The sequence below is a fragment of the Suricata suricatta genome, chromosome 11 (assembly GCF_006229205.1).
Source record: "Suricata suricatta isolate VVHF042 chromosome 11, meerkat_22Aug2017_6uvM2_HiC, whole genome shotgun sequence".
In the NCBI taxonomy this organism is placed as follows: domain Eukaryota; kingdom Metazoa; phylum Chordata; class Mammalia; order Carnivora; family Herpestidae; genus Suricata; species Suricata suricatta.
Genome location: NC_043710.1, coordinates 98,723,604 through 98,749,909, shown reverse-complemented (window position 1 = coordinate 98,749,909; position 26,306 = coordinate 98,723,604). Strand labels below are relative to the sequence as shown.

Here is a 26,306-nt window from a genome sequence, read left to right as displayed (position 1 = left end):
ACTCCTCTCACAAACATGTACTTTTTAATGACTGGGAAATTCCTGGTACAGGGAAAAAATGTCCTTTTGGGCAGATGAGGTCATTCTGGTCTTAATTGGCCGTATGTACTCTAGTTCCTATTCCATGTTTTGTGACCAGAGGTTATTGGAAGGATAATCCCTGTGTGCATGGTCACTGCTTTTAGGGCATGTTGCCAAAGAGAAAGTTATCTTGGCTCACACGCTGCCAAGCCTGTGCTAGAGGCCCAGCTCCCAGGGGTCTGGGGCCAGTGACTGATAATGACTTGGTTTAGGTTGGCGGCGGGTCGAGTTTTTAAAGCACGCTTTTCTTATGCACCCGGATTTTTCCATCTGCCTCTTCTTTAGATTTCTCAACAGCTCCATTGCTTTTCGGCTTAGGAGTGGTTTTTCTTGCTTAGGCACATTCTGTCTACTGTGCTTTGATTCCGACCTGAAGAGAGAAACATCTGTGCCCGACTGAGGCCTCCTGCTCATCTTCCTAACGTGGGGTCAATGGCAAACAGCTGGTGAAGGCACTTGCCCTGTATCCATTTCCTTGCACGCTTGGAGGCTGATTCCTCCGAAAATGAATTTCTGATTTGGTTCTTACCCCAAATTCTTAATAAACTCTATGTGCGGGGATCTTCATGGCTCCCTGGGTCAGAAACTCCAAGCTCAGGCTCTGTTGCCTAAATAAGTCTAAGAAAAATTTCTTGGCCTTGGAGTAAGAAACTATCTTCAGCTTGCCCGGAGAGGCGCGGATTGTGCCGTTCGGTCGGAACTACTTAGGGGTTTGCTGCAGACCCTGGTTTCTTGCCCAGAGCACCTGCGGCCCCTCGCAGAGGCCTCGGGATCCTTGCTTGAAACCTCTCGGGTACTTGAGGAGGTGAGGTTTGGGCCGGGCATGGCCTTTGTTTCTTGAGTCCACCTTCCCTGCACTGCCTTCCAGGCCTCACTCTGTTGTAGACAACCACAATAAATATTGAGTATTGTATTGAACCTAAGGGCTGGCTCAAAAGAATTGGAAAACATATGGCTAGGAAATGCTACTGCATTTGAAACCCTGGGAAATTTGGGGTAATTACCTCGTATTAGTTCCTGGGGGAACGTACATGGCAACGTGCGTAATGGGTTAATATTATAAAGCAAAAACTCATAGGAGATAAATCAGGAGCCACATATCTGCCTCTGATGCTCAGAAGGGGAAAGGCACTGATTTACTGATAATGTAGTTTTCTTCTTCTTCTTCTCCAGCCTCAGATAATACAGCAGACTCTCCAGAGGACACTGCAGTATTATGAGCACCAAGTTATTGGGTAAGTAAAATAGATTTTGGTCATTATTTGGGGCAAATTAAAGATGATTACTCAAACATAGCTGTTGAGCGTGTGCTTTTCTGCTACCCAAGTCTGTCTTCTTTCCCAGTGGCTCTGGGTCAGGGGCTCCTTGGGACCCCCTGGACTGACTTCCTTTGGTTAATTTTTGTTTAGTCCTTTTAAATGAATTCCCTTCTGGCATTGTCTTTTCTTCTTGTGTCCTTTCTCTCTTCTCCTTCTCCTCCACCAAGTCTCCTAATTGTGCCTTAGTAACACAGGTGGGCTTAAGGGCACCAACTGAGAGGCTTTCCATGGGATTTTAGAATTCTTTAGGAAAGTTGACTCAGTCATTACAAGCCTGACACCGTCCAGAGAGACGTGTTGGTTTAGTTCGAGTCCCACGTTCCATGACTTTCTTTAATCCTTCATTTCTCTACATCGTTGGGATATGGTGTAAGGTAAGAAGACAAAATGAAGGAAGAGAACCTCAAGCCCTCTCCAGCACATAGAACTTTAAAGTACTTAATCTGTTTTGTAAGGGAGGATGATGATGGTAACAGCTAATTGAAGGTTAGAGGCCAGGAATAAATGAGATCATTTCAGTGGGAGTATTCCGTAAATAGAAAGCTCCAGATTAAGTGTAAGGTATATTTAGGACTGGCTATGGCAGAAAGCAGTTGGAAATACAGAAGCCTAAATTCACTGTCTAGTGGAGTCTAGCTTAAAATAAAGGGGTTAAACTTATTGACATGAGAGGCAGTGCATATTTTTAATTCACATATTTAATCTTGTCTCTGAGCTGCCATGGTTTATTTGTGTAAGATTGTGAGTACTTTTGAGGAGCTAAGATTCAAATCCTGGTGCGCTCTGAAATGACATCAAGCATCATTTAACATTTGGGGCTAATAGTCATTGCCATGGGGATTGAGACTATATTTGGGGCTAGTGGGATGCACTGTGATTATTGTTTTTAAGCAAAAACAGAAGAAGAGAAGATTTCGCAGGAAAAAATCTCAGGACCTAGTACAATGCCATATACTTTAAGTGCTGGATAATTACGTTAATTGTCATTTCAAAGGGAATTGCTTTGAAACTTTGTCACATCAGTCCTCAAAAGTGTGGTAGTGGGAGAGCCATATGATTTAAACTCATGAGATGGCTTTTAGTTTGAGGCCGTTAGTGATTTTAAGTGGTTTATCCTAATGGAGGCAAATGATGTCAAATTAATCTCTCCCCACATCTTCTAAAATAAAACTTAATCACTCTCATTGGTTTTGCTGGTTCCCAAGTGTGGCATTTGGATTAAATTAGTCAATATACTTGGGACAGTTTTTGTGTTTGGTGAGCACTGCATAGCTGTTTGCTCTTGTTTATTATTATTTTTAATATTTTATTTTGTAAAATTTTATTTTTTAAGAGAGAAAGACAGTGTGAGCAGGGAAGAGGCTGACAGAGAGAGAGAGAGAGAGAGAGAGAGAGAGAGAGAGAGAGAATCAGAAGGAGGTTCCAGGCTTTGAGCTGTCAGCACAGAGCCTGACAGGGGGCTTGAGCCCACAATCCTTGAGATCATGAACTGAGCCAAAGCCCAACCACCACCCAGGCGCCCCTATTTTTCGTATTTTAAAGACAATACCAGTAAACAAAGGCAGATTATTTCCTGGAATCCTGAAGGCTCATTCCTGAACTGAACTAGGTCTTCAGGGCAGATTGGAGCGGGAATCTTGTACCTAGGATCAGAGTAGGTACCTACACTATGTTACCGTAATCAGGAGAAAATTCTTTTTTCCATTAGTAAGAGGGAGTTTCCTTTTATCTCATCCACTGCCTCACCTCTCCTGCTCCCTCTGTCCATGTAGACATAGCCTATGGTGATTCTTGGCCTCCAAATGGTCTTTCCTAGTTCTGCTTCTCACAGACACAGTGTAAGGAAAACCGTGCGTGTGGTTTCGTTAAAAAGGCGTCCTGATGTCCAGCTGGTTCCAAAGAGACTCATGAACACGTTTTCACCTGAGCGGGGGCTGCCTTCTGAGGACTTGCAAGTACCAGTGCCCCTGCCTGTTTTATGTGCGTGTGGACGGACGGGAGGTGGTGGCAGTGACATTGGCCTTTCTTGACCTTGTCTTCCCTCAGCCCCGGCGTCCATGCCCATCGCTTTCTCTTCCTATTTCTCTTTAACGCTGCAGAAGGAGAGCATCTATTATGACTAACACTCGAACTCAGCATTCACACCTGTCTGTTGTTCTCTCAATGAGACACAATTAAAGGCTTTTTATCTCTAACTGAACAGGAATGTGTTTCTTTCAGTTAAATTGCAATTTCAGGCAATCGGTGAAAAGTGCTGAGTGTTGGTTTACATGTTTCTGGTGGAAGGTGAGGGTGGGAGAGAGACAGTTTTCTAAATCTCTGAAATAGGGCCTTGCCCAAGGTTTGTCTGAAAGTAATGCAGCTTTGAGGCGCCGTGAGTTGGGAGAGTGAGTCAGGGTTGAGTCTGAGCCAGCCCTTCTGGTTTTCTTTTTCCCAGGTTTTTCAACATTGTAATTGCAGTATAGTTCAGATATAGTGTTATAATAGTGTGAGGTGTAGAATATGGGGATTTAACACTTCTACACATCACCCTGTTCTCATCACAAGTGCATCCTTCACCTGTGTCACCCATCCCCCACCCACCCATCTCCCCTGTGGGGGCCACCAGTGCCAGTGTGTTCTCTGTAGTCAAGAGTCTGTTTCTTGGTTTGTCTCTCTCTCTCTCTCTCTCTTTTTTTTTTTCCTTTTGCTCATTTGTTTTGTTTCTTAAATCCCACATACGAGTGACATGATATGGTATCTGTCTTTCTCTGACTAATTTCACTTAGCATCACAGTCTACTCCATGCATGTCCACATGGGTACCAGCCCTTCCGTTGTGAACTTCTTAAGTCCGCTCTAAGCCCTGACCTCCCTTTCCTGTCCTTTAAAACTGTTCTTGGACCTGCTTTATTGATCAGAACTTGAGGATTGCCTGCTGCTCCTTGATGAATGCTTACAAGTGGTTCACAGAAACTCTCCTGGTCTTTTTTAGTCTCTGAGGTGTAGACGTGGATGCAGGGATCAGCTGTTGAGAGGCTCCCACAGACGGAGGATGGGAGGGAGAAGCCCACGAGCCTCTCTTCGCCCCAGGAACTCTATCTTCAAACGTTTGTTCTAGTCCTCAACTCGTCCATCCTCTCATTCACGCACTTGTTCGTAGAGACCATTCAGGCTGGGAAAGGAGGGTGACATTTATTCATGCGGTGTGGAAAATCCTCTCCATTCCCACTGTGGCGGTGGCAGCTTCTTGCCGGGACTTAGTCCTCTGCCTCAGCATCGTGTCCACCACGGCAAGGCGACGGATCAGATTAGATCATGCCCCTTTGTCACTTTGGACCAAGGGTTCTCAGATGTTAACGTACCTCAGAATCACCTGTGGGCTTGTTAAAACCCAGAGGGCTGGACCTGACCCACGGGGCTCTGACTCTCTGTGTCCTGTGCACTCTTGGGGGTGTTCCTAGTGAGTTTCCAGATAATGCTGCTGACGCTGCTGGGTCAGGCAATATGTTACGAAATCCTTGCTTTACACCATTTAGCGGCTCCCTGTGATAGAGTAAAACCTAAACTTTGCCTGTAATCTGGCCTCGCTTACCTCTCTGATCCCATCTTCTTGCACTTCCCCCTTTCCCTCCCTGCCAGCCCTGCCAGGCATGTGTGGCTTCTCAATTCTTTGGCCTCAGGACCTTTGCACATACCAATCCACTTTCCTGGAATGGCCTGTCCCCAGACTGGTTCAGGTCTCTTTTGAAACATTGTTACTTTGAGGGGCACCTGGGTGGCTCAGTTGGTTAAGCGTCAGACGTTGGCTCAGGTCATGGTCTCACGGTCTGTGGGTTCAAGCCCCACATCAGGCTCTGTGCTGCCAGCTCAGAGCTCAGAACCTGCTTTGGATTCTGTGTCTCCCTCTCTCTCTCTGCTCCTCCCCCATTCATGCTTTGTCTCTCTCTGTCACTTAAAAATAAACAAAAGTTAAAAAAAATAAAAAAAAGAAAACAATATTCACATCATTAAAAAAACAAAAAAAGAAAGAAACATTGTTACTTGAGAAAAACATGCCATGTCCACCCAATCCAGAGAAGCCCTCCATGCCCCCTTCCGTCTCCAACCTGGATCATTTTATATTGTATGCCTCTCTGGTCCATAGCTGATGCTCTCTTGTTTATTTGTCTAAATTATTTTCTTCTGTATTCCTACACCTTTGTAATTGCTTGGTACGTAGGACGGACTAACATGATTTGTTTTTGGGCATGGGGAAGAGTGAATAAATGAAAAATTTGCACCCTGGAGGTATACACACAGAGGTATGTGCCTAGTGAATAAAAGGGTAGATTATACTTGGAAGGGGGCATACAATGAGGGGTAGAAATAATCTCCAGGGTCCATTACAGTTGTAGTAGCCAAGACCTTTTTCTGCATAGCATAAATTTTACTGATTTATTTGCTTAGTTTCTCCTTTATGCTTAATGTTCTGCCACTGTGTGTCAGGCTGACTTTGTGGTAAGTTTCTTATCTTTAAAATTTTTCATACAAACTCTGCACAAGCATGCTCACCTGTTCATATAGCACAGGTTTCTTCCTTTGATAGGAGGGAAAGGGCAGAGAGCATACATCTTTGTGTATAGTCTTTCTGTAACTCAAACTTGTAGAGGCTGGACTCCTCCTTGGACAGTGTGGCAGATGGAATAGAGCCAGGGCGTTAAGTAGGAGACGGGCTGGGTTCGCCGTCAGAACTGAAAGGCACCGAGGATTGAGGGAAGTCTGCTTTATGATGACTTTTTTCCTCTGATGTCGTTTTTGCCATTATGTTGTGTCCCTCCTGGTCTCTGAGCAGAGGGCTGAGAAAGTGCTTTGGGAGGAGACCTACCAGATCCCAGATTTACTAGATTTAAAGTCCGATTCCACCTTTGAATGGTGTAGGGCACTTTACGTGACCAACGTGAGCCCCGTTTTTTCAGGGGGTTTTTGAGGGGTCCTCACAGACTGCCACCCGGAGTGCCGCCCCCGGCCACTCTGCTTGCAGTCGGGCTTCACGCCTCCCTCTGGCCGTAGCTCACCGGAGTGGATTAGCACGGCAGCGCAGACAAAGCAGAGATTTCTTTGCAGCCATGATTGGAAAGCCCGCGATGATCCATCTTCCCGAGGTGGAATGTTCAGTCGTTATACATCTTCAACTCCGAAGCCTGAAGAAATGTATTTTCAGAACCCTGCTCCCCAGTCTGCGCCTTTTTGCCAGAAGCAGCATCACTGGGCTAATACCCTGGGGTGGGGCCACTGCCAAGCTCTTTTATTAGTTTGGGACAACTTTCCCTACAGTCACTTAAAATTAAATTCTCTTCTTCTGTACTGCGGGCCCCTGTTTGTTTTGTACGGCCAGCCTTCTTTTTTTCTTTTGACAGTCGAATAGGGATATTAAGCCAGAATAATTTACATGGAGCTTTAGGAGTGGGTAAACCCCAGATATTTTGGGACACAAACCTTAATTTATGACTTAGGCTGTTGTAAGCAGATTTTGTGGCTATCTGTTACTTTATATAAAAAGTGCTATAGCTTCCTTTTCATATATTTACAGAGAATGTGTAAATGGATAAAACAATGTTAGATAAAAGCTATTATCTTTTCCTGTGTGCGGGTGGTTCAGTCAGTTAGCCATCCGACTCTTGATTTCAGTTCAGGTCATGATTTCAGAGTTTGTGAGTTCGAGTCCCGAGCTGGGCTCTGCACTGACTGTGTGGGGCCTGCTTGGAATTCTCCTCCTCTCTCGGCTCCTGTCCCACTCACACACACAGGCTCTCCCAAAATAAATAAACTTAAAAAATTAAAAAATAAAAGCTATTATCTGTTGATTGATCTTTTTGAGACAATGTACCGGACACTTGGCATCTCTCATTTTATGGAAGAGTAACCATCTGTTTCATAAGATTATTGCATAAAGCTCATTCTGCAGATAAGGAAATTGAGGCTGTGAGAAAAAATATTTTGTCTAGGATCAGCCCAATTAAAGTGAAAGAGCCTGATTTTACAAACAACCTGGTATTTGTCTGTTTTTAATGACCATGTTCCCCATTCCACCTTTTACTGAGTGATTCCTGCATCCTGGAAACTGTAATGAGCATTTTGCCAAACTGCTTTAGTGGGCTCTGACCTCAGGGAAGTGTGCGGGTGTGAGCTCATCTTACTTTCTCTCTCAGTCCCTTTGAACTCGCGAGGATGGGTCCCCGTGATATGGGCAGATTGCCCTGATTCCCGAGAACTTGCGGGGAGTATAAAGTCCACCCAGATGAGTTCGTGTATCCACCCCACACCCAGCCTCGCCATTCCTGTCCTCTCCGCCCTTGTCAGAATGCAGAGGGGATGTCCTGTGACAGTTCACTCCCGTTCTCTTCTGATGTGTGAGGCAAGCATAGGATGGAAGACGGATGCAGCCTTTTTAAGTTCGCTGATGGTTGTAACGGTCCTGTCTTGGCTGGGAGACCCTGGGTAAGGCGTTCAGATCCCCACTCTCGCCCCCGAGGAGTGCACTCCCTGGTCTTGCTGGTGGGCTCCCTCTCCCATTGGGAGCCTCTGGCTAGGGAAGGCGATGAGTGGCGACAACCCAAGCGTGCCTCTGTTTGCTTGTGTCTCTCTAACCCCTGGGGAATGCCCAGTTTTTGGCTTGCCAGATGGAGATGCGGTAGGCTTGTTTGCCTCTCTTTCATTTCCCTGTTAATAACTCTTTCTGGAAACTTCTCGCCTCAGGCACCAAGGGGTGATCAGGAGTTACACCACCTCAGCAGACGTTCACGGTGGAACGCGGACCCAGGGCCCGGTCTCCACTGGGGGTGGACCCCTCTCTCCCCAACGGGGCTTCTGCAGAAAACCTGTCCTTTCTCTTTTTCTTGTAGGACAGGGGAAGAATAACCACAGCGTTCTCCTGCTAGGCCCGGAACTCTCTCTTTCGAGGATCTCCTTTCAATTTTTTTTTTTTTAAATTTCTTTGCTTCTATAAGCTGGCGACAGCAAGGGCCCCAGTCATTTCTTAAGTTCTGAAGGGAATGGCTACTCGTGAAGGATGTGAGAGCATCAGGCGCTAGTGTCTTCAGCTCTGGTGCCTTCGCTCTAATCCAGAGGCAACTGGAGAAGGTCCAGGCCTCACCTGATTACACAGGCATCTTGTAATACTGTCCTCACAAGAACTCCGGGGAGGGGGCATCTCCATTTTATGAGGGGGGCGAGTTAGACCCACAGAGATGAGGTTCTTTGCCGGAAGTCTCACAGACAGAGAATAGTAAGGCCGTGGTTCAAATCCTGTCGGACTCTGAACGGTTCATCAGCATCACACTGCTGCGTCCTGGACTGTGGTAGAGGTTAGGACATGTTGACTTTTAACAAAGTAGCAGTGCACGAAGTAAGTACCGTTAATTATTAGTATTTTTTCCAGACATCTTCCTTACAGAAAGAGATTACCAGTGGCTCTGAAGCACTCAGATAAGGAAACTATTAGCTATTCAAACAGATACATGTTGTGGTTCTCCTCATTTATTTTTTCCACACACAGCTTTCTTATTAATGATGGCCCCCAGTTCCTGGTCCACACGGTTCATGCTGATGTTAATGGTGGGTTATGCCAGAAATGTCTGAAAGCCTGAGTTATTTTGAAATGCAGTTATTTTTAAAAGCACAGAGTACGTGTGCTTATGTGTACATATATGAGTGCATTAGCAGATGGCTTAAAAATGTTCTCTGTTTGCTAATTTCGTTTTCTTCTTAGTTACAGAGATGCAGAAAGGAATTTCCACAATATCTCTCACAGATGCTCCTATGCAGACCATTCCAACAAAGAGGAAGTTGAAGACGTCTCAGGAATCCTCCAATGCACTGCTAATCTACTCGGTATATTAACTATATGTTTATATGGTTGAGGGAGAATGAGGGGAGATGGGAAAGGAACGTATAAATGCCTCATTTTCTACCAACGGGAGGTTTGGAGACCTTGCAAATGAAGACTAAGACCTTGTCTTCAAGTGATTTAATTTTGACGCTCCTGGAATGTTTAAGTGCATATTAAATGCATGCCATTTCCTTGGAGGTTGAAAAATATTGTAATAAGAATACTCACATGCCAGGGAAATCCAGAATTTTATGTTGGTGTTAGCCTTTTGTAATCCATGTTTCTCTGGTTCTTAACTTCGACTGAAGTTGGGGATCTTCCCGTCCAAGCCCACACTCTATTATTGTCACCACTCTAGTATTGGTGGGAGGCCTTGGTTGGAGCTGGAGGGTGGCTCCCATGTGCGCATAGCGGACCCTCCGACACAGAGGTGGTGAGGCAGCGTGTGTGTGTGTCCACCTGCAAGATGCTAGCATGATGAGAGGGACGCTGTTTCTGAAGGGGGCGTGTTGTAAAGCACACTGAGTCATGCTGCCTTCAGGCACCGTAAGTGAGCTGTGCCCTCTTACTCTATGATGTTCTTGGCGTGTGAGAGCTTCCTTGTATTAGATGCACAGTAGGTATCATAGCAGAAATCTATTTTGCCCTAATGTTTTACATAGGTTTTTAGTAAAAAAAAAAAATGGCTTTTTCAATTTTTTCTGGAATCTTTCCTTTTTCCTTATTACTCAGGGATCCATAGAGTGTTGGGCAGGGGTGGGAGGGAGCAACAAATCTTAGTGACTGACTCCGTATAGGACTTAGAATCCTCTCTCCCTCAGGATTAGCGGGATGAAGACTGGGGCAAACTTGACTGATTGACTTTCTTTCCTGTACACTAAGTGCTTTCTCTGGAGCAATCTTCTTCTGACAGATTCCAGGTGACCTCAAACCATGAGTCTATCAAAATTTTCTAAACATATCTGAGCCCCATTGGTGGATCTGGCTTGTACACTCCAGATGTGATCCCCCTACCCACTGATAAGATTTTCTTCCTAGGTGAATGCCAAGCATCACATTAAGAACGTGGACCTCTTTGAGGGGGGAGGTTTGTCTGTTATGCATGCAAGAGAGTGGTGGACAGTGAGAAGGAAGCGCAAGGACTGGCTGACCTCAGTCTTCGTACAGCTGCAGGGATGAGAATTAATTATTACAGAAGAGGAGGGATGAGAATAGATGGGAAGTGGGGCCAATCATCACCCAAGAGCTGTTGACCATTATCTGAATTTTTATTTTCAAGAATTATCCATCAGTTAAAAAACAACAACAACAAATAAAGTTGGCTAACTTGGCCAAGTAAGGATAATTTGTTAAAGTGATCATGTTTTAACATCGCCATTCCATGGAAGAAGGGACTTTTTAACTCTCCCCCAAATTGGAAAGTCTAACCACCAATAAAAGATGATCATTGAAATGGAATAAATTTAGTGGGATGACAAAGAAAAACATCAAACAAGAAAAAACCCAAATCCGTCAGTAACGTTTATTTCTCTTGAGACCTTGTGATTTTTCCGGGGGTGTGGTAAGATGATGCCCCACTAAGGGATGTCTTAGAGTCTTGGCGAGGGATGTTTATGATTGTGAAAGCGATTCTTAACTCAGTTTGTAGAGATTTCACTGCCTCTCACATTGCTTTGTCTTAGGTTCCTCACCTTGCCCATCATGCAGTGAGAGGCGCTCAGGGCATCTCAACAGACTTGCAAGCGGGTGTGCCCAAGTCCCCACACTTGAAGTCAGTTTGGCAGGGTAACCACCAGGGGGCACTGTTGGCCCAGCACAGCTCAGTTGCTCTTCTTGCGTTGCTTGACTTGTAGCTCAAGTAGGGGCTGAAAAGAGAGGCAGGCAGGGTGCTACCTGACAGTATCAGGGACAGAGTGGTTTTAAGTGAGGCGCTTATGATTTAGAAGGTGACTGTTTAACAGGGTTTGGATTTCATAAATACTAAATTTTTCTAGACACGAGATACTAGCTACTTTTTCCCTCTTAGTAACAGTGGGTTGTTCTTAAAAATCTAAAGAGCACAATCTTATAAAACTTAAATGTCTGAAGATTAAAACGAAATGCCTGCCATCTGTTGACCAGTTACTGGCAAGACTCCATCAGGTTATTATGTGTCTAAGACGTAGCTTTTCTCTTTTGAGTAATGTATTTTCATAACTCTTGTGATACAAACTATCCCAGGACAAACATAACAGCTCTACCGGTCAGAGGCAATGAGAGCTTTGTTTTCAACAAGTCACTGTGCTGTGACCGATCTTGGCTTGCTTAGGTTTCCTCTTTTTAAATTACATTTAAATTCTCCAGTGCAGTCATTTATGAGAATGTAAGAATCAATCAGTTCCTTAAACAGAAAAACGCTGTATGCAAAAGGAAGCCATCTTCTGTGTGAGGGAATTTGGCCTGGGATTGGAGCATCTCAACCAGCGTCAGAGGGATTTGATTGCTGGAATCCTTCTCAAATCCGACCAGAGGGCGATTTTCCGACATGATTTATGTTCATTGCTTTTAGGGAGGAATATGGGTGGATTGAGATGGGGGACACTTGCTTCTCTCATCTTCTTAGCCAACAAGGACATTGTGGTAGAGACGGGAAATGTGTTTGTTCGCTCATCTGTAGGCGACCCACACTTTTCTTCTTCTCAAGAAAGATTTAAAGTCCTAGGTCAGAAAATAGGACTTAAGAAGCCAGTTTTTCTCCTTTCAAAATGACCCTAGCATGTCAACTTAGCATGTACTCCTTTGGAAGGTTTGATCATCTGCTGGCTTTTTAGGTTGAAGTTTGAGCTGAGTGGCTGACCTGCAGAAAAAGGAGGACCTGAGGGTCTGCGAGGTCTTGCTGCAGAACACCAGTTTGCCCTCCATCATGAATTTTTGTCCCTGCTTCCCTAGGACTGCCTGGAGACGCATGTGCACCACAGAGTGGTTTGTGCCCTGCTCGCAATGGGACAAAACTGTTTCCAGATCAACATTCTCCCACTTATTTCTCTTCCGTTTGTTTAGAGACTGGCTGTTGCTCTCCTTTATCTCATCGTTTATGAAATAGGAATATTAAGTATCCGCTGCTTCTGGTCCTCCATTGCCTCATTCAGTGCTCTGGGGGGTCTCTGTGCTAATGCAGGATGGCACCCCAAAGAGGCTCTGAAACTCCGAGAAAGGCTGTCCAAAGAAAGATAGTTGTGAACTATGTCCTCCCTGCTGGAGGCTTTGTGTGTGAAATGTACTGCTTTTTTTAGAATGTCTTTCGCTCACCAAAATGATCTAATTTTAGTTGTCTGAAAAATTATGGCTTTTCCAGCCATAATCGGCAAAGCCCATTTTTAGCTCCAATTAAGTAGTAAAATGTGTTGATATTCTTAGGTGTGGCTTTTCTTAGAAATCTTAATGCTTTTCCAGCCATAATTGGCAAAGCTCATTTATAGCTTCAATTAAAATAGTAAAATGTGTTGATATTCTTAGGTGTGGCGTTGAGTGTTTTCTTGGAAATCTTAATTCTTGAATGGTACAAAGGAGTATCTATGATAAAGCACGGACGGGTGTGTCCTGTGTTAGCGCCTGCACTGTGGTGTTGGCACCTGGCCAGGACTCAGGTAATGCCGGGGGCTGGAGGCAGAGTAGGCAGAGCGAAGGGAGAATCAGTCTAAAGGGCAAAGCTTCCTTACATAAGGCCTTGCGAAATAAGTGAGGGTTATGGCTATTCCATTATTATTCTTTTGGCTTTTTCTTACCAATCCAAGCAGAACCGAGGACACCCAGGCTACCCTTAACAACAGGTGGACTGGCAGCCGAACGGATTCTGTGTGCTCCATTGTTTTCTTACAACAAAGTGACCCTCCCTGTTCAGAAAGGCATCAGTGGAGTACCTCCCTACACATGCAGGCTGACCAGTCTTTAATCAGCCCAGAGCAGTGCCTTCCCCACAGCCCCCTTTCAGCTCTGCAGACAGACAAATGATACTAACATGGTAGTAAGTTTCATCCTGTACTCGGGCATGGCCCTTGCAGCTCTGACCAGTTTTAATTCTGTTGGAGGCGTTGGGGGTGTGTTAGTGGAGAGCATCTGGTGCCATGAGCTGGAGGAGATGGTAGTGTCAGGAAAAGTCCTTGCACAGTAGGTTAGAAATCAGAGATGGACGCTCTGGGTAACTCACTTCCTGACGATCTAGAACAAACTTGAGGTTGATGTTTCAGTAAGCCCCAAGTTACTTACTGGGTGTTCACAAAGTATAGTTTCATGCTGCCTTTGTTAAGTGCATTTTCTCTCAAAATCACAAGGACGTGGACAGTGAAAGAATATTCATTAAAGTTGTCTCTTTTTTTAAAGGTTGTCTGTTACAGTGGGACTTTATTGTCTTCAAAATCTTAGCACATATGAGGTCAGAATCAGAGTGAGGTCATGGGGATATTTGTCAGAAAGGAGCTAATGAGGGGGATGGAGGAGATGGCCTTTGGAATTACACATCCAGCTCCTTTCTGGTCTCAGAGACTCTGAATGAAATACTCTGATTGCAGAGCTCACTAGAAAGTGCCCCTGATTCCCGAATCATTAGCTGATATGGAGCCTTTTGTTTTTTATGAGCAATAATTTGTTGTTTGTATATTAACTGTGACATTCGTTTTATCATGATTCAGAATGTGCATTTTAGCAGCTTTCTAATTGACCATAAAACTATGAAGGATGAGTTAGTCTTACTTAGGGTTAAGGTTACTTTGGGGGTTTTCTTGGAATAAGTCTTATACATACTCCAATTCACTGAACAATTTTATGATTAACATATTTAGAATCTTGGAGAACTCGTTGGTGCAATAACCACTTAACATTTTTATTGATGAATTAAGATCCGTAGCAATAGATAAATTCTAATATCGTTCTTATTAATGTTATCTTGTGCTTGTTATCTTAGTAAATGATAAATTTTCTCTTCCATTAAGTGAATCATGTCAGTACTTAAAGGAATGAATTAGAATTAAGGTGGTTGGAGGAGACTTGACTTATTGTGTTAATAATGGTATTCTAATATCCTAACAGTTTAGGGCAAAAATGAACCAGACCACTTAGGTTGAACATGCAGCTTAGCCACTTAGGGGCTGTGTGCCCTGGCATGAGTTACTCGATCTTTCTGTAGTTTATATTTCTCATTTTGTAAAATGGTGTTAAGAAAACCACGTGTCTCCTACAGTTATTAGGAGGAGTAAATAAGTTAATTTATAAGTACGTAAAGCAGCCTGGTGTATGACAAGTGCGATCCAAGTAGTCAGAAAATGAAGTTTGCATCCGACCTGGGAGACTCCGTTGGCCAACTCTTGTAGGTGAGAAAATGGATACTTGGAGATGTTCACTTGTCATGTACCTTTGTCAGCGATGAGAAGCCACAGAAGTAAGATTTAAACCCAGGTCAGTCTTCCTGAAACCCCCTGCTCTTTCCGGGGCTTCGTGTGGCCTTCCAGGGTCACTGGACTTAAATGGGCTTAATATCACTTCTCTATCGCTAATCGCACGGGGCTGTCTGAATTGTGTGTGTTGCACTAAGTTCACTGCTTCTCAGCATGTGCTTGCATGTGACGCGGCGTGTCCACGGTGTTCCCCACTGGCATTGAGAGTGCAGTTTCTTCGTAATGTGGCCCGTGCTCAGTTGAGAAACCGTATTTGTCTTCAGATTTCAGTGTTGACGACGTGAAAGAAAGCGGACGTGTTTGTCCTCAGGACACGCGCGAGGTCTCCCAGTTGAGCTGCAGTAAATGACGGGCTAGGGCTGTGGATCAGGATTTCAAGCTGATCTGGGTGTTTTAAGTGGCCTCACTTAATATGTTAGACGTCACTGGTGGGGCGCACAGCCTCTAAAAGGTGGTGTTTCTTAGGCCATTGATTTTGTTTTAATGAATACTGTCAATTAAAATTTAGGAACATGGTCACAGTGTCTCATTAGGAAAGTTGTTACAGTATCTCATTTAACTACATGAATTAGTTAACACAGTTTTTAGACAATTAGAAAATTTTTTTTAACATTTATTTCTTTCTGAGAGACAGAGAGAGATAAAGCACGAGTGGGGAAGGGGCAGAGAGAGAAGGAGACCCAGAATCCGAAGCAGGCTCCAGGCACTGAGCTGTCAGCACAGTGCCAGATGTAGGGCTCGAACCCATGAACCTTTTTTATTTTTGATTTTTAAACACAATTTTTAAAAAAGTTTATTTTTGAGAGGGAGAGGCAATGTAGACAGGGGAGGGGCAGAGAGAGAGGGAGAGAGAGAATCCCAAGCAGGCTCCTCACAGTCAGCACAGAGCTCAACACGGGGCCATCTCTGAACCATGAGATCATGACCTGGGCCAAAGATGGGCAGGGCTTTCTCTCTTGCTGTCGATCATCTTTTTTATTTGAGGAACATTTTCTTCTGTGTCTTTAACCGGCCTTATACCACTATCCTGGTGGCTTTCTCCCACTTAGGATCTCTTCCTTACGGGAAAAACATGACTGGCATTTTTATTCCCCCCCCCCTTTTTTGGGTCTTTTTTGTTTTTCTTTTTTTTTGTTTTTCTTTCTTTTTTTTTTAATGTTTTATTTATTTTTGATACAGAGAGACAGAGCATGAGAGGGGGAGGGGCAGAGAGAGAAGGAGACACAGAACCGGAAGCAGGCTCCAGGCTCTGAGCTGGCTGTCAGCCCAGAGCCTGACGCGGGGCTCGAACCCACAAATGTGAGATCTGACCTGAGCCGAAGCCGGAGGCTTAACCGACTGAGCCACTCAGGCGCCCCCTTTTTTGTTTTTCTTTATTACCATTGTCTTCTTGTCATGACCAGCTTTCTGTCTGGCTCTTCTCTGTGTGGGAGGGCACCTTCCCACATCCTGGATTCCTCTGACCACCGTTCTCTTTCCTGAAATTTTCAGTGGGTAGATCTTTGTTTTTTCTTTCCTTTTTATATTTTTAAACATAGTTAATTTCAGTATGGTTTGAGATTTATAGAAAAGTTATCATATATTCTAGCTTCTCTCTTCTATTATTGAGGACTTACATTCCTATGGTACTTCAGTCCCAGTTAAGGAACTGATATTCGTACGTTATTACTGGCTAAATTCCACACTTCATTCAGATACCCTTGGCTTTTACCTGTTTTCTGTTCCAGACTCACACGTAAAACACTGTATTACACTTCGTTGTTGTTACCTCCTTAGACGCCTCTCATCTGTGACTGTTTCTCAGATTCTCATTGTTTTTGATGATTTTGACAGTTTTGAGGAGTACTGGTCAGGTCTTGCAGAGGTCTGCTGTGTACTTGGACATATGTCCGTGTGTGTGTATGTGTGTGTGTGTGTGTGTTGAACACTTCCTCAATCTATAGCCCTACAAGATGCTCCAGGCTCATCGTGTGTATTTTCTGCCTCAGGCCTAGAGTCAGCCGTTTATCTGGGGAGTCCTTTGAGTGGAGAGTGGTGTTAGAAACCCAAAGCTGGGCGCTCGGCGTACTCACTGCTGTGGGGTGTTCGTGCTTCCAGGCCCCCCCGCTGGCGGAGCAGGGAAACACATACGTGTGTACTAGCTCCCGTATAGATGCTCTCTCAGTGTTTCTCTGTGCGTCGTCTCTGTGTTAGGCCACATGTGAGTCCACAGTGATCCACCACGTGGAAGGTTTCAGCTCGCGCCCCTGCTTCTCTGTAACCTCTTCCTGCAACAGCGGGAGACCTGGCTCTCGTCAGGCTTCCCGTCCGCTTATTGTCACGTGCAGCGCGCACGTACAGTTGTTTCAGAATTGCTCATATACACTCCTGTGGGGAGAGACTTTTATCTTTTATCAACCAGAGTGGAGTGTTGTGCATTTTTGCGGTGTGATGTTATGTATGGAGTTTTAAACTCATTTCCCATGTTACCCAGGTCAGCACCTTAATCCCCTGCCACCTCCGGTGAGGGGGGTTTCTTCCATTTATAATACAGTTACGTTTCTTTTATCACATTCTTAATTTTGTTCTGTGATTCTTGCATCTGTGTGTGTGTGTATTTTTTAATTTGTATACATTAAAGTTCAGTTTTTGTGCTGGGAAATCCCGAGTATTGATAAGTGAATAGTGCCATGTACCCACATTCACCATTATGGTATCATATGGGATACTTCAACTGTCCTAAGCACAAATCCCTTGGGCTTCACCCATTCAGTCCGCCTCCTCCTTGCACTCCGTCCTTGCCAAATATTGATCTGTTGGTCTCTCTGTAGTTTCGTCTGTTTTAGGATGTCTTCTAAATGGAATCACGCAAAATTTAACCCTTTTACATTGGCTTTTTTGCTTAGCAGTATGCATTTAGGATTAATAGATATCTTTGTGTGCCTCGACTGCTCATTCCTTTTTGTTCTCTGAAGCGTATTTTGTCCTACATAGAGGCCACAGGTGCATCTCCGTTCATCTCTGGAAGGACAGGTTGGTTGCTTCTCTTTTTGGAAACTGCTACCAACATCCAATCACAGGTTTTTGTAGAGACTTAAGTTTTCAAACTAGTTAGGTAAATACCTAGGAGTGTGATTTCTGCACTTTGTTTAGTTTTGTACAAAACTACTAAGATGTCTTCCAAAGTGGCTGTACCATTTGCTATGCATCCTATACAGAAATTGGTATTGCCAATTAAAAAAAATTTTTTTTCTGTATTTTTATTTATTTTTGAGAGACAGCACGAGCAGGGGAGGGTCAGAGAGAGAGGGTGACACAGAATCCAAAGCAGGCTCTAGGCTCTGAGCAAGTTGTCCGCACAGAGCCCGATGCGGGGCTTGAACCCACAAACTGTGAGATCATGACCTGAGCTGAAGCCAGACGCTTAACCGACTGAGCCACCCAGGAGCCCTGGTATTGCCAATTTTTAAAAAAATTTTTTATTTTAGTTCTAATTGATGTGCCTTTTCTCTCGAAGTTTTAGTTTTAGTCTTAACAAATATTTATTTATTTTGAGATAGAGGAGAGACAGCACAAGCAGGGAAGGGGCAGAGAGAGAGAGGGAGAGAGAGAATCCCAAGCAGGCTCTGCACTGTCAGCACAGAGCCTGACACAGGACTTGATCTCATCAACTTTGAGATCATGACCTGAGCTGAGATCAAGAGTCAGATGCCCAAAAGACTGAGCCACCCAGGCGTCCTCCCTTGAAAACCACCCCCACTGTCTTCTTAGACTTCAATTACAATTTCAGTGTCTACAAGAGTTAAGAATTTTGCCTTCCTGTTTTGTCATACTGAATGCTTATTCAAGATTTTATGACTGAAATGACTGAATGAAGAAACTGCTTGGAAAATTCTCAATCATAGCAGAAATTGTCCATGGTACTAATGGGTAGACTCTTTATCTTTGCTTTGCTAAAAAAAAAAAAAAAAAAAAAGTCCCTGGAATGAAATAGCCAGCATTACACAGTGGGAAATGAAATGAAATTAGGAATTTGGGTGTACATTTCAGGTGCCATCACTCGGAATCCTATTTGGTGAAGGTGTTTCAATTTGAAGGCGCTCACAGGCAGTCTTGGTCAATGTCCTTATGTGCCCCCAGCATCCAGAGGGCTGTCACTTGCATTCCTTTCAGCCCCTTCCGCGGCCAGTGAGTCATTCACTTCACTAAATCTCCTGTTACTCCAGTCATTCTCCTAAGTGGGTTTCTCGAGCCTCTTCAGCAACCTCCCATCCATCTTCTCAGGAGATGGTATCACTTACACTTAATATCTGCAACATTCAAGAAAGAAGGAAAGAAGGTAGGTCTTCTTAGGACAGAAGAAATAATGCAGATAGGGCCGGGCTGGTTGCAGGGGCTCACACAGAGCTTCAGGAAAACGCCGAGAGCACAGAGCAATGAGTGAGTCTCCGCCTTTGTTTTTTGACCCCTCAGCTGCCTCTGTTATGAGAGTAATGTCTAGTTTTGTTTTTTTCTCTGAGTTAGAAAGAAGCTGATTCTTTCCTTACTATGTGAGACAGAGGCGCGTGAGCCTGTAGCATTTCATATGTCAGACTTGGATCTCATTTTTGTTGTCATCCATGAAGCAAGTTCGTTGTCATTTGGCACATTTCCTTTTTTAGTGTAAATACTATTTTTTGAAACTTTTCTTCTTATGTATTTTTAAATGTTTGTTTATTTTTGATGGAGAGCAGGAGAGGGAGGGACAGAAAGAGACGGGGACAGAGGATGTAAAGCAGGCTCCTGAGAACAGTAGGCCCGATGTGAGGTTCAAACTCACAAACTCTGAGTGAGATCTGACCTGAGCTGAAGTCAGATGCTCAACTGCCTGAGCCACCCAGGTGCCCCTGTTTTTTGAATCTTTTAAATTCAAAGGAACACACCACTTCTCTTTTTCCCTTCACCTTTTCCTTTCTTATTTGTTGGCTTTTATTTGTCAGATTAATCATTTCTACCTATAGGTCTGCTTTTTCTTTTTTATTTGGTGCCTTGTTTTCTCTGTTTTCATTGCTCTTTGCTACAGAACTCTGACTCTGACTCAACTGCATTTTTATAACATGCAATTTAATTATCCTGAAAATTAACGAAAATTGAATAAGATTAGAGTTAAATTCAAACATCCTAGGTTCTGTGCTGGATGAGTTGTCATTCTTATTTGCCTTGAATTCAGATTTTCAATTAGTTTTAAGTGTTTTTGACAGCATTTCTATCAGCTGTTGAAATTAATTTGATGAGTAGAGTTTTATGACTCAATAAAAATGTTACTCAAATTAGGGCTTTGTATGTGTGGTACATTCCTTTTATTATCTCACTGTTGGTCTATATTTAAAAAGCACAAATATTAGTCTCTTGTTTTTCATGAGCCTACTCAGCTAAAGATTCCCATCTGCTCTATATTCCACATGGGGATCTAGGGATGATTCTGTATCCTGGATGAATTTTATAGATGCTTTAGAATCCTGTCTCCCATTTCTGTTACCCTGATGATAGGTAGCGTGTGCGAGAGGAGAGTCTTCTCAGATGTAGCATGACTGAGCCCCAAAGTCCAATTTTTCTGCCTATCATGGTTTCTTCCACCAACTCTGGTCTTGTCTTTGAAATAAGAAATGGCAACTTCCAGGAATGCCTGCCTGGGTGGCTCAGTCAATTGAACATCGACTTTGGCTCAGGTTGTGATCTCATGGTCGTGAGTTTGAGTCCTGCATTGGTCTCTCTGCTGTCAGCCCAGAGTCTGCTTAGGATTCTCGGCACCCGACCCCCAAGTCTCCCCCTCTTTCTGCCTCTCCCCCACTCATGTGTGAAAAAGCTCTCTCTCTCTCTCTCTTTATTTCGCTCTCTCTTAATCTCTCTCTCTGTCTCTCTCTCTTTCGCTCTTTATCTGTCTCTATCTCTATCGCTCTCTTTTATCTTTTTATCTCTCTCTCTTTCTCTCTCTCTCTCTCTCTTCATCTCTCTCTCTTTATCTTTCTCTCTCAAAAATGAACATTAGAAGAAATGGTAAACTCTCTGTGTGAGGAGAGAAGATGTGGACCTGGAAAGACTGGCGTCCTGTGACATGAATGAACTTCACTGTGATCGTCGTAGGCCCCTGGTACACTGTTGCACACCAGTGTGCCATCTGGACATGGTTGGGTAGGCCATTGGGAGAGAGAGTGGTTGGGGACACAAAGTATTGGGCTTCACTTACCGCACAGAAAATGGGAGTCAGAAGAACCACAGCAGCGAGTCCCCCAAATAAGAGACGTGTCACGGATGGTACGGGTAAAACATCATTTAAAGGAGGGAAGTGTTGGTAAAAGATGTGAAAAAGAACCAAAGGAGCCCTGATGACAGGCAGCTGAAGAAGAAACAGATGTGGTTTTCACACCCAAGGGCACTGAGGTAATTCCCGACTCAGACACACTGGTCAAGACTAAAACATTGTCCAGAGCCAGATGAGGCAAAAAAGAGAAAAAGCCAACTCTAGAAATTTCTATTTTTATTTTAACATTTATGAATTCATGCTTCTGCCTTTGCTAGGGAGATGTGTTGTGGATTATTGACTTGAATCCTAATCCCAGAAGTGATTATTCCTTCTCCACAGTCTCAAACAGTGGATTGCTCTAGTGATGATTCAGGAGGATCATGTGGAGACATTAACAAAAAAACCCCACAAAAACAAACCCCAAATAGAGTAAAACCAAACCAAAAAAACCAGCCTTCAGACCCTCGATATTCTGTAAACTAGATACTCTGTAAACAACAGATCCTCTGATTCATCATGTCTAGGATGAGGACCAGGAATCTGTTTAAAAATCAGCTCCTGAGAGAGCTCCGGTGCGCAGGTGTGTCTTGATACTTTAATTCCAAGGCTCTAGGGCAGATGTGCTTAGGACACTTCGCTGAATTCATAGGGAATTTGGTACCAAGTTACAATTCTGCCACAATTCTGCTAGGTTCTAGAATCTGGGGTTCTCTTTCTGTCTTCTTTCTGAGACTGGGTTGCTGCCTTGGACACCTTTCAGTTCTTTTGACTTTTTTTACTTCTCCCCAGGACTTGGAACTCTGTTTCTGAACCCTCAGCGGGACCGGGGGCCCTGCTTCCATTCTATCCCCCTGGTCTTCCAGATGGAGGTTTAGTGCCTCCTGCTCGATGCTCTCTGCTCTGGTCAGGCTTCTTTTCTGTCCTCTCTTTGCCAGATCTCTTCGATGCTGAGCACTGCTGACTTTGACCCATCTTCATCAGACATTTATGATATCATGGTTTTTTTTTTTTTTTCCAGTTTTCTCCCATCTCTGCAAAAATGGGAATATGAGTTATGGGTCTCTTCTCCTTTTCTTTATCTTATGTCATTAACTTTGCAGAGATATGTGGTAGGTGGTTGGTCCAACATCAGAAATTGTTGGTCATAGTTGTAGTAAAATACTTTCTTTAGTAATAATTTTTATCCCCCATAACGCCAGGACTGGAATTCTAGTAATCACCAGAGGACAGAGTTTGCCTGGGGGAAATTAAGTGGGCAAGAGAGTGAGTTTGTGGCTGTCTTGGGAAAGAGAAGTTGATACTTATCTGTGAGCTTTCATAGAGCAGAGTCATTTCGGGTCTTTACAAAAGGTGAGACCAAGAGGGATTTCAGCCTGAGGCCATGCAGAGCACTGACAAATGACCCTGATTCTTAGAAGTTATTGAACTGAGTGACTAGTGCCCAGAAACATTTTGACTGAAAATATCCCCAGTTGCCATCAGTTTTCTACTTTTCATTCTGTTTCTCCTCATTCTGTATACTTCCTGTCACATCTGACGTGATCACTTCTTTGCTCATGTCTGGGGCTTCATACTCTTGTTTGTTTATCTTGATGCTTTCATACCCTTTCTTTTTCACTATTCTGATTCTTGGTCCTACGTATCAGTGAAAAGGAACAAGGCAAATCTGCAATTAAACATTGGCTTCTCTTAATTTGTCATTATTTCTTGCTTTCATGCCATGTGGAAGCATATTGTTTTAGATGGCAGATTTATTAATCAGGAGCCCCTAACTTGTTACAAATCTGTAAAACTTCTTTATAGTTGTACATGATCGTTGTGGTTTTAGTTGTATTAACTACAGGAAAGGTTTATTAACCCAGCAATGTGTTTATATAATATATACACTATTGTAGAGAATGTTTGTCTTATAAAAGAAAGAATTTTCAAGTACTTTGTTCCATCAGTACAAATATTTACTGAGCATCTGCTTTAGGTACCATTCTAGGTGTTGGTGATGAGCAGGCAGTTATGCAAAGTGGGGAGACAGACAACAAAAAACCAAGTAACAAAACAAAAAACAAATAATAAAAACAGTAACTTGAGAATAATAGGTGCTGAGAAGAAAAATAAGACCATGGAATGTAAAAGGTGGGAAGGGCTTAACTAATTAATTGTGTTCATCATAATAGTTTTTAATTCATTTAAACAATTCTACTAGAATTGCTACATGACTGTAGTGTTTTAATGGTATTTGTGGATTCAGTGTTTCAGGAATGAACTTCCTCCTTCCCTCCCTCCCTCCCTTCCTTCCATCATTTACCCTAATGTGGAGGAGGTCTATAAAAGTTCAGGTTTCTCCGCTCAGGTCTCAGTAGCAATTGCCTCAAGAGGGAGGCAGTGACGCAGTGTCATGGTATCTGGACAAGAAAAGGTCCCAGCTGGCGTCCCCCATACCACAGATATTTGGTGAATTCCCTCAACCTATCAGGCCTGTGCTGGTTCTAGTGATTTTTCAGTGAGTAAGTCTAATATCATGTCTGCTGTCCTGCATTGCCAGTCATTAAGAAGCTCACGGGAAGACCACATGACATGAGGAATAGAACTTCTCTACTTGGTGAGAAGAATGGAAAGCCGTTTGTGTATGGCCGCTGGAAGACCACCATTTTAAGAGAAGTGGGAACACCGTCCTCACATAGGCTGAGAAATTTGGGACTCAAAATTCCTTTATGTGGTAATAGGGAGAGCCCTGTTAAAAAAAATCCTAAATCAAATGCATCCTTAGGCTTTCTCCCTCTCATTCTCATGCTCTCTGTCTCTGCATGCATGCACATACATATACACACCTGTGTACACACGTATATCTGTAGACATGTATAGACACACATCTATAAACTACACAGTGCTTTACTCTTATAAAAACTTTCATATATATTATTTTGTACTTTTTTAAACTTTAAACTCTATAGTCAACTATTACCATTTTATTTTATGGATGAACTCATTAAAGCCCACATTGTGACTTACCCAAAATCACTTAGCTAATAAATGATTGAGGTTGGATTTGAATATAGCTTTTCTAACTACAGGAAAAGAAACATAGTTCTTTTTACCAGGGCACATTTTCTTGTGTCTGTAAATAGTAATTTTAACACATCTCCTATTTAAAAGAACTATCCCCATTTCTTAAAGAAGAAAAGAAAAACCAACTTGGTGTGTGCATGTACGGTAAACTACTGTATGTGTGTGTGTGTTTATGTATGTATACATACTGTATTATATACATATAATACCTCCTTATTCTCACACACACACGCACGCACGCACACATGACTTTGGCCAACTCCTTGAACTAAAAGACATTTTACAAACCACTTCTGCTAACGATGATTCTGGTTATGGAAGCATTTTCCTATGAAGACAGAAAAAAGGATCCAGAGAGCAAAGGTATTGAATTGACACAAATGGGAGGAACCCAGCTTGTCCTTCTGTGACAGCACATTTCATGATGCGCTTCCTGATCGTCTGCAGGTCCTTCTCTCCACCTCGACTGTGGGTCCCTAGTAGTTAGGTGCTGTATTTGTCCTTTGTAACCACACCATCAAGTCAGGGGGCCTGGATGGGGAGGCATCTGAGAAGTATTGTTTGAAAGACAAAGGCTGAGGAACTGTCCCAGAGGAAGGAAAGCTAAAGACACAAGACAAATGCAGTGAATGATCCAGTATTGGGTCCTATGCTAGGAAGGAGCGATGAAGAACGTTATTGGGCCAATATGAAATTGGAATATGGACTGTGGATTAGATAATATTGTTCCAAAGTTAAATTTCCTCATCTTCAAAATTGTACTGTGGTTATGTAGGGGAACACCCTTGTTCCGAGGAAACATGCACTGAAGTATTTAGGGGTAAAAGGGAAGTTACCTGTGCCACTCACTCTCAAATGGAGTGTGTGTGTGTGTGTGTGTGTGTGTGTGTGTGTGTGTGAGAGAGAGAGAGAGAGAGAGAGAGAGAGAGAGAAAGAGAAAGGGAGGGAGGGAATAAAACAGATGGGATAAATTGTTAACAAATTGGTGAATCCTTATAAAAGAAAATGGGAGTTTTTGGTACTATTCTTTCAACTTTCCTCTAAGTTTGATATTATCTCTAAATCAAATATTTCTAAAAGCTGTTGAATAAAATTATAATTAAGATAGATAAGTCCAAAGGAACTTTCTACCTCTACTTGGTTGTAGCCCCAATTAAAAAAAATTCCAAACCTAAACTAAAACACATGAATAAGAGCTTGTAGTCCATTTTTATACTTAAGTGTTTTTATGTTTCTAACCTCACTGATGAAAACACCAAATTTTATACATATAATCGGCGTCCAGAGTAGAGCCTCCAGTGTTCCTCCAATTTTGTGGTCTTGTGTATTAACCTGATGTAGTGCTTAGGACCTTGAAGATGAAACTAGAATAGTGTCTGAACATAAACCCACTCTGTTTATCTGCTACTGCAGGGAACTGGGCTCAGAACAGGTGACCCATGCCTCCAGGTTCTAGATCATCTTATTGTTTTCCATGTAGAAAAATATTCAAGAACCAGAGCACACCTTCCCAAACCATGAAAATGATAAAACTGCTGACTCCTTGTTTTGCTTGTTACTTTTCTGATGCTCTCGTAATGACATGGATGCTTGAGACACTCCTTCCTTCTTGTAATCCTTTTACTCTTATGACAGTTTTGGACTTCCCAAATACTTTCACAGAATTCAAAGGCCTCATCAATCATTGACATCATCTCTACTGTAGACTGTGATTTTTTTGATTGCTTCCCTGACATTTTAAGTACCCAGAGTAAATGATTTTTCACAGTCTGTCATCAGTCATTAGATACTATTGCCATGTGCTATAAAAGTGTTCCTCTAGTTAGTAGCAGTGCTTTCTGCCTCTCTCTAAGGCAGCGTGTACAGTTAGTTAAACAGAATCTTTATCTTAAGCAGGACATCATGCTAAGTAGCTGTTTAGTGTTTCAACTGAGCTAATAGGAGCTTAAAGTGAACTATTTAAAGGTGATGAAAAGCCCTATATATGGTTACAATGACCATGGCTCATGTGATGCAGTTCATAAAGGGGTCAGAGCATCCAGCACATGCTAGATACTCATTTTCTTTCTTGTTGGACAGATGGAATACTTGTCAACAACCATATCCATTTTTTTAATAGTTTATTGTCAAATTGGTTTTCATACAACACCCACTGCTCTTCCCCACAAGTGCCCTCCTCCATCACCACCACCTCTTTTCCCCCCTCCCCCTTTCCCTTCAACCCTCAGTTCGTTTTCAGTATTCGATAGTCTCTCAAGTTTTGCATTCCTCTCTCTCCCCAACTCTCTTTCCCTCTTCCCCTCC

At 43.1% G+C, this 26,306-nt stretch overlaps 1 protein-coding gene across 1 annotated transcript in view; it reads left to right on the top strand.

Annotated features, from left to right (window-relative positions):
* The first annotated feature begins 1,112 nt into the window (after positions 1 to 1,112).
* GUCY1A2 (guanylate cyclase 1 soluble subunit alpha 2) overlaps positions 1,113 to 26,306 on the top strand; it is a 275,577-nt gene continuing 250,383 nt past the window's right edge. The window contains exons 1-3 of the mRNA XM_029915681.1: positions 1,113 to 1,124; positions 1,255 to 1,316; positions 9,129 to 9,250. Of these exons, the coding sequence (XP_029771541.1) occupies positions 1,113 to 1,124; positions 1,255 to 1,316; positions 9,129 to 9,250 (196 nt within the window). The remainder of the gene's footprint in view (positions 1,125 to 1,254; positions 1,317 to 9,128; positions 9,251 to 26,306) is intronic.